General features: G+C 29.4%; 1 protein-coding gene across 1 annotated transcript; it reads right to left on the reverse strand.

Moving 5' to 3' along the window:
• Positions 1-15,301: 15,301 nt before the first annotated feature.
• On the reverse strand, positions 15,302-16,243 carry slbo (CCAAT enhancer binding protein alpha slow border cells). Its single transcript, XM_085940149.1, has one exon. It carries the CDS (start codon positions 16,241-16,243, stop codon positions 15,302-15,304), a length of 942 nt encoding a protein of 313 aa, XP_085796275.1.
• Between the last annotated feature and the right edge of the window lie 2,951 nt (positions 16,244-19,194).

The raw sequence follows: 19,194 nt of genomic DNA on the forward strand, positions 1-19,194 counted from the left end.
AAATCAACTTGTATCTGTTACTGTCCCTTGCGGAAATTATTGTGCTGTCGTGTGCCGATATTTAAAAAAAAATATTCAAGTGAATTCGTAAATAAAACTTAAGTAATTGAATGAATATTATTGTGTAACCCAATTTCGATTCGAACAGACTATAAGAAAAGCGGAAAATTCAGGTAGACCGGCGCTAAATTATTATGCAAGTCTATTCGTTGCTAATAATTTGTAACGCTCTAATCGACTTACGGCACACGGCGGTAGCCGCTGGATGTTACTAGAATGTCTTAATTTATATTTCGTTTCCAAGAGGACTGGCTCGCTTCGTGAATTACGCGCCTAGCAACTTACTATTACTACCGAAATTTTATACTCTATTCAGGCAGTTCAAAATGGATTTTTTTTCTCAAAAATTCAGAGTGCATTGTAGATCGACCAACTCAAAAAAATGGTGCATATGCATCGTGCTAATATAATAATTGTGTTGCATTCAATAAAACGAGTGAAAAATTATCCAAAAACTTTATATTTGATTATATAGAATTTAGCATGGATACAAGAAAACTGAATGTTAGAAAATCGTTAACTTTCTATATTCGATTTCGTATATTTGCAGTGATTATTTATTTATAAAAAATACAGTCGGTAGTGTATTTTTTTATATTGCATTGACAACTTCTTAAAATATACACTAAAATAAAATATATAAAAACGAAAGAGAATGAATATCGTATTTATGTTGTCAAATTATTTTTTATTATTCACATTCTGAACACGAACAGAGTATAAAGATCGATTGTTTGAATACTATTACGTAAGGCGAACTTTGGAAAGAGAAAGTTTTCAAAAAGATGAATCGCTCTTATCGAATTATGCTTTTTTTTGTTATAGGAATATGATTTTCAAAATATACACGTCTTTTTTGAAAATATTTGACTAAAGGTTATCCTTTACTAATCACCGACACTAAGAAGAATTAAATTACAAAAGATTTCGTTATTATTGTTATATCAAATCTACAGTATGTATGTGTGTATCAAAATATGTATTAAAAAGGACTTAAATAGTCTATTCATAATAAGATAATCATCTTGTAAAATAAATTTACGTAATCAAAGTTTTTCGGCACCAATATAAATAACGTAAAAATAAAAAACATTATTTCATTGAACACAAATGTATAATTTTTTTCTAATAAAATGTATAAATGTTTACTTTCTCGGTTAATTTATTTAAAAAATCTCAATGTATAAAATATTTTTTTTCAGGTATTTTTTGATTTAAATGATACATGAGCATCACTACAGTTATATTAAATTCTGAAAAACATCAACAAAATAAAAATAAAGAAATAATATTGTTTACTTTTAGTGATTGATAAGAGTTTGAAGAAAGTTAGTGAATAGAAATAATATATTATATTGATATTTTAGTATAGGACGTTTGATTGGACATTTTTTTAATGTAAAGAGAATAATTACTTTTCATGGTTATTGTACATTTTCTTTTATGTTGTTAGAAGCACCATATTTTTATAAGAATGTCGGTTTTACCGATTTTAAAAAAATGACAATACAGCACAATCACATTCCTATTAATACTTATCAGATTATTATAATAATTATAAAAGTAAACAGCTACATAGTTCTGTTTTTTTTATTGGAACTAATAAATACACTTTGAAGTAAGCGCGGAACACAGAAGTAGTATCATTTTATAATATTACAAAACTAATAAATAATTTACAATTATTAAATATATGCACTTTTAAAAAAATAATTGTTTTTTTTATATTTTTCACGCACGCGGAGATATAATATGTAATTTCAAAATGTGAGGGTTTCAATGCACAACAAGGAAGTTTTTCACATATACATATTTTTTTGAGAATTGTTATAATTAAAAGCTTGAGATATAACATTTACTTAATAAAGTATATTATACAAAAAAAAAATGATTTGAGAGTAGGTATATAACTATTCGTTTAAAATAATTTCAAATGCTGTGAACGACAATCTTATATTGAAAACCCAAGCACAAAACAATAACTAAATTAATTTAATAAGTTATTGATGACTGATTGAAATAAAACACTAACTGTAGATACTGTATTATAGTATAATTTTATTAATATGGACTTATTCATGTTGTCCTTTGAACCCCTCATATTTCTAATGAAAAGTTTACAAAAGTTTGGAGATCACATTACAATATATTAAAGTGCAAATGATAATTTACTTTCTTTCGATTATAATATTATATTAATTTATTTGTACATTTTCAAAATATTTTCAAGACTTAATTGAAAATTAATATCAAACATAATGTGTAAATATTGAATGTTCAATACAAAATGGAAGACATGGAAAAATACAGTGAATAGTATTTGTTTGAAAGAAGGTACAAAAAAAAATATTAGATAGTATGTTTTATTTATTTCATTTTTTCTATAGGTATTATTATTATTTACAACTGAAGCACTGTAGTAATAATTCAGTGGTGTCAAGGTAAAGGAAGACCAGCCAAAAATATATAATTGAGACAATTATACCAATCACTTTCGTAATGGAGAATATGCAGATATATCACCATAAAAATTAACTATAATCAAATATGTTCTTTATTCTTTATAAATTAAATCAAAAAGTGTTTGGTAGATATATTTTTTCACAAAATTTCTTATTTTTGCAAGACTTCTCTTTCCTTGACAGTACATAATTATGTATGATCATTTTTATATATTATCTAGAACACAGCAATTATGTTTTTAATGAGGTAAATTCTATAATCAACCAAGGATTGGAATACAATTTCAAAAGGTTACAGTCAAAATGTTTTTTGATTGAAAATAGTTTAGATAAAACATTCTCTTCGAGACGACAAAACTTTAGTTACAGTGAAGTAGCAGTTAATGAAAATTTTTATCATAAAAAAACAATCCTTGGCAATTAATTCGTCACATTACATATATAATTAATTTTGCAAAATTTATACTTAAGTAGGTAGTTATTGTATATTCGTTTATACATTTCGTAAATACAAAAATACACTTTACATATACATTCATTAAATACATACAATGAAATTCTTTATGATACAAAAGATTATATTAATTAAATAATAAGAATATTATTATAATATTATTATCTAAAACGATCAGTAGATTTTCGGGCATACTGTATTTTGGTGCTTAAATTATGATACTTCTATTATAAATTCATTGTTTTCTTTCGGGTGTTTCAAATCTCATTTCAAAATAATTATTAGTTGTTATTATTTCAATACTAAAAACTTACTTTGGAGCGATGGCATTTTATTTTATAAATTCCACTACGTCTTTATGTTGTAGAAAATTTACTGCACAATTCCAAATATATCAGTCGAAGAAATTATTAAATATGTGATATAAAGGAAAAGGTAGATAACTCAAACCAAATTATAAATTGAGTTATGTATGCTAAATAAGTACCACTGAGTTTAGTTATGTGAAAACTGGTTGGTCAATTAGAATCAGTAGTATTCCTTATATTCTCAAGAAAAACATTACTTAACTGATTTCTCTCAATATTACTTTGTTTAAATGTTGATTTTACTGTTTTTGACATATCTCTAATGTCCTTTATATCACAGAAATATCTTAGAAAGAGATAATATTATTATAGTATTATATGAATGAGTAGGAAAATGGAAATAAGAAAATAATATTATTATGTAATTTTATAGATAACGAAAAGGACAGTGTAGGCTGGACTTTTCACTCAAGGAGAGGAAAATTGAATTGTTCATATTTGGTGGAGACCAAAAAGGCGTTGTGTTGAAATTAGGTGGGAAAATGTGGCAGAAAAGAAGCAAAGTAGAAGAAATTAAGGAAGGTTTTGGTCTAGAAGTAAAACAAACCCTTTTCGATAATATTGATGGAAAAACTAATAATGAGTTGAGGGCGCATTAGGAAAAATATAAGAACGACGCAAAAACTACGTCGTAAGTTTAATTATTAATGCATAATGCATACGTGCGAAATATATGATTTTAAAATTACTGATTTTTTACAGAAAATGTTATGTTTATTTTTTTTCTTTATCAAAGCCAGTTAATAGCTTTAGCTCATTAAAATATTATCTGAAATCTCTACTGTCATTTTTGACAAAAAATGGGAAATAAAAATCAACTTGACTAATTCACAATTTTAATCCAATTTTACTAGCAGAAGGTACTGGACTTGACAGATTATTTAATACACCATGCTAGAGCAAATAAACATATTATCTAGAAATAATTCAACAACGGTGGATAATGTGAATATACTTTTGAACTACATAATATAGAAATTTATACAAATTGTATTGTATTTAACAACAGAAGTGTAGAAAGAATAAATACCCCAATTTATAATTATTTAATCACCAAATTGATACGAGTTTTCACCAGCGATGCCATAAGCTACAATCATAGTGACGTACCGTTAACAATGTTGTGACGTGAGTGAATATTGAGTGAAAGTTTTCTTTTTTGGCGAAGGATTGCAGTGTTTTAATTCGCGATGAATCTGGCAATTAAAGCAGCATAAACGCGCAGTGGTGGCGAATTTCGGACTTATGACAGCCCGAGCGGAAAAGCATGCGTGTAACACGGGCGAAAAATTAGACAGCGCCATAGGAAAATAATACTAAATAATAGTAGAAGGACGTATTTATAATAAAATTAAATGAAACCAAGTATAGAAAATAAGTGCATATTGTTTTAAATATAATTCAATTTATTGTTGGCATAATGTTTTTACTCCATAACCAGTGTTAAGTCAAACAATAATAGTCTATTAGTTATTTTATTATATTTTTATTAGTTAGATCAAACCATATCAAATACTATCCTGATTATCCAATGTACCATACTTCCATAATATAAATAGCACTCAGTATATAAATTACAAAATATTATTATTGTCACTTTTGGTCCTCTTTAGCAGTGTGTGTATATGTCCATACTGCTATGCTTGTAATAATAATCCCATTAGTTGACGACTTTTATTAAAATTTGTGTTCGCTTGATAACTAATTTGGTAGACGCTATCAGATCCGAAAACATGCCGCCATATTTGGAACTAAATTATTTTTGAAAATTTGGCCATTACGGAGGATACTTTAGGAGGATACGGATAAGTTGGGATCAAAATACTCAATATAATCTAAAAACCACTTTAATTGTGTCAACTATCAATTCTTGACGGAAATTTTATTCTTAATTAAAATGATACTATAACAAAGTAGGTCATGTTTATCGATGTGATTTTGTGTGTCACAATATTTTTTTGTCATCAACAAACTGCTGCCATATGATCACTTATTATGACATCGTAGATTTTACAGTAAATTTTTAAGAATGTTATTCTACACCTATATTCCGTGTATGCAGTATAGTTTTTTTTTAGAAATACTATCATACATTTTCGTACTACTTTCAGTATAGAAAAAGATGGCAACACTCAAGCTCAAATACTCGTGCAATCCAAGTTTTAGTTATTTTAAAACGTGGTAGTTTTTTGTAATATATGAATAGTTTGTGTCCACTGATTATATTAAAGATTGCCGAACTACAGGGATTGTTTAGGGCGCCATGTGTTAAATTCTAATAAGTACTAGCATTGTCTATTCTATTCTATAAGGATGACAAGAAATAACTATTTTGAAAAAAAAATGGAGGTAAATCAGCATAATGAAACCCTTCAATGGAGAACTTTATCGATCTATTATTTTTGTTAGATCGTAAGGGATACAGAGTATAATATGAGATATTGGTATTGCTTCTGCCTGTTTTATGCACCACGTACCATCACTGTCTCTATTCGCCATTATTGAGAGAATAATATGCTCGACCTCATAACTACGATAAATCGGAACAATATATTTTTTTAATTAAATTTCGTAATATGTACCTGGTACATATGTCTACCTGGTGTAAAAATGATTAATATTGCATAAGATGTTAGAAAAATATACATAGGAAATAATACTACTTATAAAAGGTGTGTATTATATAAAATAGATAGACGCAGTAAATACCGGGGAAGATAGGGCACAGATAAGGGTTTGTACATATGCTTCCTGTACCCCACTTACTTGAAGTATTTTACTCGTAGCTACTGAAAAACTAGTATACTATACTTGAAATAAAGGAAGCACTACTATTATAGATAAGCATATTATATAGTTGATAAAATATTTATTCAATTTTGATTGTGAAGTAAGTAGCTTAGAATATTGAACGAGTATGACTAATTGAAATATGCCTAAAGAAATTAATATTAATAACATTGCATACTTGATACACACGTGATAAATTTATTTAATGTTATTCGTTGAGTATATTTATTAAAAAAGTCATCGGGTTACAATTCGTCAAAAAAAAAATCCGTGAGTAATTAGATGTAGAAATTAAAATTAGAATTAAATTAAAAACAATTAGTTTCTACACCATCTTTACAATATTGTTTAGGTCGTTTAGGAATTTATCTTTGAAATATTGATATGTATTAGTAGTTATAATATGCGGAATAAGTATTAATACTAGGTATGTAATGAAAACAATATAAAATAATGTAGAAATGTATAGGAACCCTCATATATCGTTATACCTACCCAATCTTTAGTTTTTCTAGATAGGTACATCTAAGGATCATTGCGTATTAAAGGCGCGGAGAATTATCAAATTTGTGAGTCAGTTTTTAAAATAAGTAGTATAAAATCGTCACTGTTCTGGCAGAAGACACTAATTCGAAAAAATTACATATTGAGTTAGTTATACCAAAATGTTCCTTATTTCAAACTTTACCGTCTGGAAATCTTCTTAATAAATAAACATTCTTTATTTTAAAGTCATCCTTTTTACGATTACTTAATAAACTCACATGATAGACCTTTTCAAACATTTTAACAACTCCAAAGTCAAATTACTCAAAGCTAGTATTCTCCAGTTAGTGTGTTCTGCCAGAACAGAGACGAAATATTAGTGAATCCAAAAGCTATATATTCATAAAAAATACTGATTTTAAGTAATGTACACAATATCTGCTATGGTGTTGTTGGGCTGATTATCAAGCTATATTTTTTATCGAATTAAATATTCTGCTAGCTAGGCACACGAAAGGATTCATTGGACACTGAACAAAGAAGCAGCAAGGCACAGCAAACGCAAAACGAGTGAGACAAAATATTACAATTATTATGACCGAAAAGTGAAAGTTTTCGTTCTCGCCGAGTGACCTATTTTGTGCGGGCCACAGTGTACTTATGACTGCCGCCTTTGCGAGCGTAGGACCGCCGCTCTGTGATTCATACAATAATGGGTGGGAAAGTACACGATGGTCAGGAAAGGTTTAAATTAAAAATATATATATTAATTCAATCCGTCAAAGTTAAACATTATGATTACTTATCAATATTTTCTTTGTCACTGTATCTATATCATTGAAAGGCGTAGAAAATATAATTTAATTATGGTATGTATAGGTATATACTGAAACAAATTAGAATGAATGTAGGTACAAACAAATATTATTACAAAACTTTTTTTTAATTTTTCTTGAAAATGATCTGTAAATTTAGAAGTTAGAAGAAATTTAAAACCGATACGAAATACTACAGAAGTGAAACGGAACTAATTTCACGTTGAGAATAAATTATTGTCAGGAGTAAGGTTATATTATTTAGGTATGGATTTATTTAGTATAGTTTTACAGTCTTGTTATATTTAAAAGTGCTCTCAAGTCCAGTATATTTTCTACTTGCATACTTTTATCAGAACATAACAGTTTTGCAACACAGGTGTACACAGGTGTACACAGGTGGCAAAAAAACATAAACAATATGTTTTTTTAATCTATTCGTGTAAAAAAAAACTTCGAATATGTTTTGATCATAATAGATCAACCATAACATAATCTTATCGAGCGGATATGGTATGTTTATCACTGTGATACCTAGTCAGATTAGCGACGGTGTGTTTATTATCTTTAATGAAATTATCAATGAAAAAAAAAGTATCCAAGGGTCAACATTTTTTTACATATTTTATTACACGATAACGTGAAAGGTTTAGTCATTAAAAATAAACAGTTGGCAGATAGGCTCTCAAACTAATCTTTTAGTGTGATGTCTTAACTAGATTTTAGTGTTTGTCATATTGAAATAACATTCTCAAGATAATCATTATCTTTAAAGTGTGTCCATGAAATATAATATTATTATTAATAAATCGTTGAAAGAACAAAATATGGGATTATTTCAGAATATACCTATGTACTAATATCAATTCGATTTCAACGCATGTCATAATACCTATTACGTGATAGAGAAATTATACGTATTGTACCTAACATTTTTTTCCATTTAAAAGTTTTGATATTATGATACATATTAATAATAATTGAAGCTCTCTAGTGAACGTATGGTTTGGACGAATAAAGAGGAAAGAAAACCGATATAACTCTTTGTTGTATAAGACTTGATAGTAAATTGTAGAACGTTTTAAGTATATATAAAAGTATAAATATTAATATTGAGTGTTTGTAACACTGAATCCATTGTTTAAAAGTAAAATTCAAATTACGTTAATGCGTTTGATTGTTCATGTAAATAGTGATGGTACATTGTACAAAAATACTTATTTGCACATATACCACTACTAACTGTGAGGCAATTTTTATCTAAGTGATATTTCGGAAAAAATAGTCATAAAACTGCCACAAATAATTAATGAACCTACATTAAATTAATTGAATCATTAGTTTTAGTAAAATTATTATCATTATTATTTTCATATACATAATAATATAAAGCTTCCATTTCCAGAGAAGAAGCTATACCATAAAAAGAATAAATAATAGTTTTGTGAAAAAGAATAAGTAGTAGATATAAACAATGTTCACAAGAGAATACAAGAAAAGAAATACAAATTTGTAGAAAAGCTTTGTAATATAATATACCTATTATAATATATTTATGTACCTACGAGTATATTTTATATATGTTACGAGAATATCAATATTATGTAGATACGTAAGTATATAAAAAGAGAGGTCAAATCGCAAAGAGAGACAATATAAAAAGTATTTAAATATTATGTATAATAAAATTATATACTCAGAAACAGAATGGAAATTATTGTACAGACTACGGAAAACTGGGTTAATTGGGAAAATCCTGTGGAAACAAAAGATTGATTTGAGTATTTGATAAGAAGCTGTAGTTATTACGAAGAAAAAAGATAGACGTGACATCAATGGAAGAATAAGGACTACAAGAATGAAAATAATAATGTATTTTTAGTATATACGGATTACAAGATAGACAGAGGCATAGTGTAAGAAAAATAAATACGTGCAGAAAATTTAGGAAACATGGGTATCCATAATACGTAAATATCTTAGCAGGCAACCCATCGCGTCCATTCGCTGAATCCATATTGATTTAAAATATCCTTAGCGTAAATTTGATCCAAATTGATTTAGATCCGGCGCACACGGCAACCATAAATCGCGAGCAGTACGAGATCAGCTGATCTTCATTTCATTATATTGACGTTTTAGACATGGAGATAGTACGCGGTGAAATATACTTCCCACAACTTGCGCCGCTCTTTTCTGCTGGATTAATGGGTGCATATTTAGCCCATTCGCATGTCCCCGCATAATATTGTACATGTAAAAATCGTCCCACTAATTAACATAATATATTCTGCGACTTCCTGCTACTTGACGCAGCGAATTGTGGTTATCTTATTTTACTTCTCGTACGCCTAGTCTAGACCAAGATACGTTTGTAGGTGAGTGTTCCATACGCGACGTAATAGGTAGATACAATAATTTTAGATATTTCTAACCAAACATTTTAAATATTGTCATACAATTTTTTGTAATATAATATACATTTGTTCACATTGTATCTTGGGATGGACTTATTAGGCATTAGAAATCACTGTTTAGAAGGCGGGCGTGATAATACCTTTGCTCTACGTTAGGTGTAATAGGTTTGTCCAATTTTGTATAATATTTATAGAAGGTAATAAATACAATGGAATTAAAACTATTAAGATATGTAAGAAAATAATTTAAATTAATGTAATATATTTAAAATAATATAAAGTATACATTATAGGTAGATACAGAATCTCTAGCGTAATATAGCCAGTGTTTGGTTTAATTAAGAAATTAGGTGTCATACGAAGAGTTCAGAGGACGAACGTGTTAATCTAGTAATATGGACCGGACATGGCATAAAGGTATGTTTAGGGAAAGCTGCGAGGGAAAGCGAGATACGTTGTTATGACTCAGAAACAAGACAAGGTCTTTGTGTGCTTTTAAAAACGAAATTAGTGTTCACTAAACAATAAAGAGTAACTAATACGTAGTTAAAATATTATGTGTTGGTATAATTTTCATGAAAAATAGCATAAAGATAATAAATATAATACCCACCTAAAAAATCATAATTATTGAACGGTTGTTTGTACAGTGTCATTCACAACTCATTTTTTAATGTGCCACTAGATGTATAAATACGTGATTGAATAAATTGACTGAAGAGTTTAAACATGCAATTTTACTAAAGTCAAGATTTTTTTTTAAATTAGGTACCAGTGGCGAAGATTACTAATAGACGACTATTTAACATTTCAATGCCTAAGTAATAAAACTGTAGTCTAAGAAACTAGCGACATATATAAACAGTGTACGATAATTATTGATATGTAATGTCAGTTAAGAAGGTATTTAAAAAAATCTTGTCTTTTGACGAAATGGGAAACATACAAAATTTTCTTTATAAAAAATGTTTTGTAAAATATTTTTTTTAATGTCGAATATGCTCGAAAAAAAAATCCGCAAGTTACTTAGTGTATCTATATACTGTATGTATATAATAATATAACAATCTTTTAATTGTCCAAGTGTTTGTTGTTATATTTTCCCCTTATTATAATCATTTACAGGCGGTCTTAATCACTGTTGGGTACCCATAATAAAGCATGCAGTGTATACATACTATTAAAATGGAATATAGCATCTGTACAATATAATAAAGCGCTATGGGATAGTATATAATAAATATGAGTTTGTATTTCGTGTTGAACTGTGCACTATAGCTCGATCTCCGCGCCGAGGCCACAAGGAAAAAGAAAAGTGAAATTTAAATATTTACGCAGCGCTTCTTAAAACGTGTTTCGTGCGAGAGAACCTTCTGAGGTGGATTTATTAATTTATTTCAATTGACAACTATTTATTAATATTTAAGTATTGCTTTGTGAAATTTTATGATGGTGTAATGATCGGTATTTTCGATTTCTTTATTTTCAAGTATTGTCTTGTCAAATGAAAAGTATAGTATGTTGAGTGTTGTTATGTTTTAGAGATTTTAAATGGATTACATTTTGTTTATAACAATATTATTGATTACCATAATTTAGAATCGTTCCTTTTACGAGGGTTTTATAAATAACCGCTATTCTGGATAGGTATTTGTTTAATAATATCTGGATCGCAATAATTATAAGCCTTATGTAACAATTCTATCTCAACCCATTGCATTTATGTACTGTCTGATTGAATTACTTTTTACAGAATAAAAATCGAATAACCGAATATTATAAAAATTGACAATGGTGACCTAACCTAACCTCTAACTTATAGTGTATGGGATATTCGGTGTGCATAGTCCGCACAAGCGATCAGAGTGACGCGTATATACATATTCAATATGACAGTAAAGTTCATCATCATATCAGTAATTACTTTGATAGTCAATATTGGTGAAAAATTGTGTTAAAGGATCATGAAAAATATGTGTTAATATTTTATAATATTTGTATATGGAATGTTAAATTTTACAAGAAAACCCGATTTATAAAATGTGAAACCAATCAATAAATTAATAATTATTGACAATGACGTTGAAATAATAATATGAAAGTGGAACTAGAGAAAAGGGCTCGTGAACTTCTGTTAAAATTTGCTGCAATCCATTTCGCATTGCGGATTCAAAAACAGAGAAGTTGTAAAATAAAAAAAGAAAAATATTAATTGTGTTATTGCTACTAAATCAAACCCACGCTAAAGACGTTCCACAAAAATGGTATTGAGTGTTTCAATACTACAATATTTTATATGGCATTCATGCAACAGTCAAAATCGATGATAGATTAAATGGTATATTTTGTTATTTCATTTTCAACTTTAAGTTCTGTAAAGTTTGACAAGCTGGTCGAGTACGCCCAAACGCACAGGCTCAACTTCCGATATGGCCGAAAATTTTGGGCGGCAGGCCTACCAACCGAACGCAGGTACGCGAGAAGTAATGAAAACGAAAGTAGAAAGCGTGCTTCGACACTTATGACTGTGTAAAATACACAGGTACCGTCGGTATTATACTGGCATTTTAGTGCTCTGTCACTATGCATATAATATATACAAAGGGTACGCATTGTCGTTTCGATACGCACTTTTTTGAAATAGGAACACTTTTAGAACTAACAAGACCAGTATAAAAAAAATAGTAAGTGGAAGTACTAGGTGTGGCAAATTTTAATAGCAGTTAAATATAGTCATTATAATTCTAATAGTGCAATATGAAAATTATACAATCTAATTTTCTCAATTATATTTCTGAAGCCGACAGGTAAAAAGGGTTGTAATATAAACTCATTTTTTTTCAATCGAGACAAAAAGGAAATATTCTTCTTGTTTCAGACCACCATTTGTACGTTATCTGAATTTAAGTCTTATGTATTTAGAATTAGCTAATATCTTTTTATGACTTGAATAAAAGAGTTTAATTTAAACCCAATTTACTTTTCATGTCAAAATACGTTCTACTAGTTTTAGTGTGTAATTAATCTTGTTTATAAAAAAAATTACTTCATAATATACCAGTTAATTTCAAATACATTTTGCAATTTTTCGAAACATGTTTTATTTATATAATTTCGCGAAGAAGATACCTCATTCATCATTATATATATTACAAAAGTATAATAATAGCCAATCTCCAAAATGTAGACTCGAAGAAGAGGAGGAAAATTTTTTTTTTTTTTATAAAAAGTGTAATTGTAGAAGATTTTCCAAGCCTTTGAAAGAAAAATTTCATACGAAACGTGTTTCGTTTACGTCATATACATTATCAAGTACAAGTACCGAAATACCCAGTGTGAGTTTATAATGTTGATAGTTGTAAGAGAGGGGAGAGTAAGAGAGCGATATAGTAGTAAAACATTCAGCAATAGAATATAATAACAGTTTATGAAAGTGACAGATTATGTACTACAGATAGACGGTTTAGTAAGTAAATCAGGTAGGTACTATATATATACTTAAGAATGTTATTAAGTCTGGTAAGTTAGCAAATATGCGTAGGGTATTATATTACTTACACAATCTCTAAATAATTCATTTAAATATATTATATATATAAATATTTACATAATATAACTGTAGAGTGTAACAATAGAGCTCGAATGACACTTGGAAAAGAAAGTTAAAGGAAATTAATTACTCATAGTATTAGGGATAGTAGGAAGTATTGTATTACTATATTATTTAAGATTGTTATAATTATTATTGAATGTAGGTATAGAAAGCATTAGATGATATCTATCATCGCATCAAAAGAAAAACTCACTATGAGATTTTGTGGAAACAAAATTGGGAGCTTTTATTGAATATCTGAATTAGTTATACGAATCAAGAAATTGTGATTATATATGTATAGGTACATTTAATCATAAATAATATAGATTCCAATTTGAGCTGTACTTTAACAATAGCCTTTAAAGTGACGATTTTCTCTAAAAGTGCAATTTTGTACCAAGCAATAAAATATATTAAGCTTATCTTTAGAATATACGATGTACCTACCTACTACCTATATAGTATGTGACTTTCTGCAAGCAATAATATATAAAAACATAAAATACGTTGAAATAAGCGTAAGTATTAGAACCGCTTTCGCCTATTTCAACAGGTAGATACTATAATTATTTTATGTAGAAGTTTATGAAGGTAGTGCCAATATAAAGATAAATAATAGGAAATACGTGCATAAAAATATATAATAGGTAAGCAAACATAAGAATCTTTAAAATCGTTACAATTTTATATTACAGCATTATTAAGCGCTTCATTATCACGCAAAGTATATTGGTAGTTTTGAAATAAAGTATTATTTGTTAAATCTACAATTTTAAATAGCTATTTGAGTAGGGACTCGAAAACTATATAATTAACAAAAACTCTATCTTAAAACCTTTAAAATGAAGTTTTAGCACATAGGTACGTGCTTGTAAAGTTATGATAGAATAATATTATTAATTTGGAGCTTTCAAAATAGAAAATATTTTATTGGTTATTTATAATAAGTTGTAGATACCTAAGTGGTAAGATACTGACAGATTGTGTATCTCCATACTTATCATGTTTTAATACCAGTATTAATATGTTGATTGTATTCCAACTAATAATACTTAATGATATTTTGATATGAAAAAAAAATAATACCATTAAATAGTGAAGGAAGCATGATAGATAAGCTTTCACTGCCAAAACAGTGCAGATAATAATTTATGAATGTGAAAACTTGATGTGTAAATTAGGTCAAAATGATATTAGATAATTTGAATGATTACCATAGAAATAAATCGCCACACCTCGATGTAAGTAAATAAAAAAAGATAGGAAAATAGTGAATTGTAGGAAAAGTTTACAAGTAATATATTATTAATATAATATGGATTACGTTGGAAATGAGTGTTAATAAAAATCAGTTACATTTTATATATTTGAAGAATCGGCGTTTACTTTGTAATGTTTAAACAATCTTAAAACAGTTTTTTTTATAAATTATTAAGGCAATATGTATAATGTATTATTATATAATGGAAACGTATAGAACAGAAAGTAGAAATTAAAATACCTAAAATAACAGTAGCCCGAATCAGTTCTAAAAAATAAAATTTATACAACTTTACTTTACTTGTCCACGATAAACCTTCACTTGTTTTCAGTTTTTGGTTTTGCTATTTTAAACAACATTGATTTGAAGTCCATTAAAACCTACGTTTATTACAAAAAAATATATGTACAACCTACGATATGAATGTTGTCTTCGTGTGAGCTAATTAAAATTATTTTTAAAACTTCGTTGTTTTTGCTACGTGATAAGAAGTACAATAAGCTGGTTGGAGATCTCTGTTTTTCCGGCTCCCGCGCCGCTGGAGGACTGACCTGATGGTTTGCGACCTATGAAAGGTCAGGTACCCTTACCCGCTACATGGGATGATCAGGTCCATTGCCGAGGTTCAGCATGCTGCGGCAGAGGTCCGTGATCTCCGGATGGTTCAGGTTCATCAGGTGCACGTACATCTGCTTATGAAGGCTAAGCTCGGCGGAAACCGCTTCCAGTCTCTTGAAAAGCGAGTCCTTTTCCCTCATGAGGCATTTAACTTTTTCTTCTACTTCCCGCGAGCGGACCTTCGCCTTTTCGCGACTCTTTCTTACGGCGATGTTGTTCCTTTCTCTTCTTCTTCTGTATTCGTCTGTCCCTTTGTCTAATGCTTTGCCGGCATGTCTTCGTGCGGCTGCTGAATTATGTCCATGAGAATGGGAGTGTAAACTTTTGTGTTTTAATGCAAGATGGGGTGGTGCGCCGGGCGGTAGAAAACTTCCTCCGGCACCGTTAGTCGCGTATGATCCACCAGTTGGAAAAGGCGCTGCAGGTGCGAAGGGCGCAGGGGGCAAAGGCAAAGGCCCACCTTGCTGGCATTGTCTTCTATAATCATGAGGTTCTGGCGGTTCTTCTTTAACTGGCGCTGAGTCATTGGGAGGATCCGGTGGATACGCTCCTTGATGTACTCCTTGCGGCATATATGCTAAAGTTGTCCTTGGGAACACTCCATTTACGGCAGGATTCGCTCTGCCCCCCGGTAAAATCTCTTGTAACAGAGCTAACCCTTCTTGATCTCTAAACTGATCTTCTATTAAGTGCTGGAGGTCGAGACTGATTTCTTGTCCAGTTAACTCATCCAATTCAGGATGTTGATATTGCGGTAAATGCCTGGGCCTGTGAGGTAGGGGTGCGTTGTGGTTTACGGCGTTAGCTTGGTTGTTGTTGTTATTTGGGGGTCCTGAAGGTTTTTTCATGTCATTTGGCCCACCCTGGCCACCCCCTCCGACCTGCCCGCCGCTGTCATACATCTGCGGAGATTCCATTTTGTTTAACAGTAGTATAGTCCTGGACGATTATAAAGAAATATATCCACTTCCCCACTTCACTTTGTGATGCAGTGATCAGTTCGCACACATGATTTATAAATTCTGTAGCTGACAAGATAGTTAACGGTTTCGCGAATTATGCGTTTGTCAAAATGCCAAAAACTTGCCAGAAATTTACGACTGATTTACAGTGAGTAACTATTGTTACTGCATCCACCGATACCTTTTTAATGCCGATTAATGTGTTTTTGTTTCACCACAATACTACCAAAATTTCACTGTATTTATTGATATATATTTATTAATGTTTCCACAAAAAAAAAAAATATTATTAACAGGTCCAGCTTGTTTTTTTTCACTTTGATTGTTTTGATTGATTATTTTAAACACTGATTTACAGTTTTTCTTCACGTATCAAATTCTTTTATATTTCACGCAACTTAACTGTCGATTACTTTTTATTTTTATCAAAAAAAATAATGCGGAAAATTTAGGTTAGTAATCTAACCCCGATTGTAGTGTAGTTTGTTTTTAAACGCCAAGAAAATCTTATTTTAAATGCTGTTTTTATTTTGTTAATACGTGTTTATAATATTTATTAAATTAATAACATTGTATTAGAAAGCACCATTACTAATACCATAAATCACAGGCCAACTGCAGATATTTTTTTTTTAAAGTTCACAAAAGTTTTATAAAAACTCTACACGAAACTTATAGGAGAAGACGTATCAAAAGTTTTGTTTTGAAGGAAAAATATTTAACATAGTTTTTCACGAAAAAAATTTTTTTCCCTCGAATGCGTGCGTGTGTGAATTTTCACGACGTCAACTGTCAAAAAATCCAGTACGTCCCTCGAATATATATTTTTCAAATTTCGAACCAGCGATTTGTTTATAATAAACAAGTGTCAACCTAGCCGATGCACGTCCATCCGCGACGGAGTGCCAGGCGATACTAGCAGAATGCGTGATGCAACTCGACTGGCCGCGGAATAGAAAAGTTGTGAAAATGTGAGTGAATTTGTGAGTTTTCGCCCTACGGCTGCATGTGTTGGTGTTGTGTCATACTGTACGGACGCAGTTGCAACGATGTGTTAGTGAGTGGGAGAGAGAGTAAGAGGGTGTGAGTGCAGATGAAAGTGACGGAGTGCATTCGCGAGCAGTGGCGTAGGTGCAAGAAAAACTGTTACAAACTTATATTTATATTCACAACGATACCTACATTTTTTAACACTTTATCTAAAATATATACATAAACGATGGGAACATGTCATTCAGCCCAAAATTTGGAGTTTCATAAGAACGTGATTTGGAACACATTTATTTGTCCAGTAAAGTTTGCATAAAAATCGAAAATTCAAAACTTTTTTATAAGACAATAGAAAACCGCCTAATTTTTGACTTAAATAAATATAACTACAAAAATCAAAAAATGTAAACAATGAACACAGTCCTCTACACAAAATGATTCCTTGTAGGTAATTTGGATGTTTATAATTTTTATTTTGTGCTGTTCTTGGTTAATATGTCTATGATAATAATATTATACTCACGATATAATGGATATAATACGCGTGTTGAGTTATATATCAAGGTTAGGTGAAGCATGCACTAGAATCCCAGATATCTGTAACAATTGTTTTAAGAAAAAATCAAGCTTTTATCTCATACATAATATTATTGTATCATTATTGACTTGATAATAATATATTCTTTTATAGTTGATTATTTTCATGTTAGTAACGTTATAAGTAATAATATATACTAACTATTTTTTTCTGTCTCTAATGCTTCGTAATATTCACACCTAATGTACGATTACATACTCTTGGTACAATATAGCAAACCGGTTGGGTAAATTGTACGGTGTGTACCTACTTTTTTTTGGTAAACTCATATTAAATGCCATTTATATGTAATTTATATTAATACATGTCGTAGGTAATTAGGTAATCAACTAATTTATCTACTTGTTGCTTTATATTAAAAGTACAGGATCAAATATTCACAAGGTGGTGCAATATAAAATACTCTCCCATAAATATTCGATAAGTAATACAATTCAATATAAAATATTTTTACTAAAACTGAGTTTTACAAAATAGATCGTCGATATGTTAATATAATATTTGTTAGTTTCTTTTCGATCAAACATTTAAATATGTAAAAATGCTGCAATATCCACTGTTTTCAGACATTTTCAAACTAATCTACTTAATAACTCTCAATAGGAAATATCGATTCAAAACATTCTATGACAATATTTGGTATGTGAGTTGCTCGGAATACTTTCTTCATTTGCATTTCCTTGATTACGGTATCAAAATATATTTTATTAATCAACAAAGTTACTTAGGTTTCAACCTTTTTGTTATGTTGTAAGAATATAATATCTGCATTTTAGGATTTCTTCATGTACCTATGATTTTTGTCTAAATAGGAAAAAAAATCAATAATTAATTCATGAGAAAGATATTATAATCATATCTGATAACTGATAACATGTGGTTCATGTAAATATATTGTTGAATGAGGTCCTATCTTTCATTAACAATTGATATATTAAAAATAATTTTCTAATCTAACAATAATATCAAGAATACGTATCTGTCATGTTATCAAACAAATTATATAGATGTTTTGTTTTGTTTTGAGTAAATAAAAAAAAATGCCAATATCAAATTAAGAGTTTTCAATTATTCTTTTACCCATACTACCTACTTGTAACGTTTTAGAATAAATAATAGACATATAAGTGGAATGAACAACACAATATATAGTATGCAAGTTGAGGTGGTTTGATTGTGTTAATTGAGAGTTACATTAGGTCCAAAACTGGGAAACCACAGTGCAGTTCAGGCATGTGTGGAAATATATCCCGGAGGTACCTACCTAATCAAGATTCATACCTGATTGTAGATCCAAAACAACATGTAGGTATACCTC

The sequence above is a fragment of the Rhyacophila brunnea genome, unplaced genomic scaffold (assembly GCF_057557595.1).
Source record: "Rhyacophila brunnea isolate RB1 unplaced genomic scaffold, BYU_Rbru_1.0 scaffold_12, whole genome shotgun sequence".
Taxonomy (NCBI): Eukaryota; Metazoa; Arthropoda; class Insecta; order Trichoptera; family Rhyacophilidae; genus Rhyacophila; species Rhyacophila brunnea.

Excerpts from the sequence above, each read along its gene's own strand:
- slbo (XM_085940149.1), bottom strand. The coding sequence starts at position 16,243 with ATGGAATCTCCGCAGATGTATGACAGCGGCGGGCAGGTCGGAGGGGGT.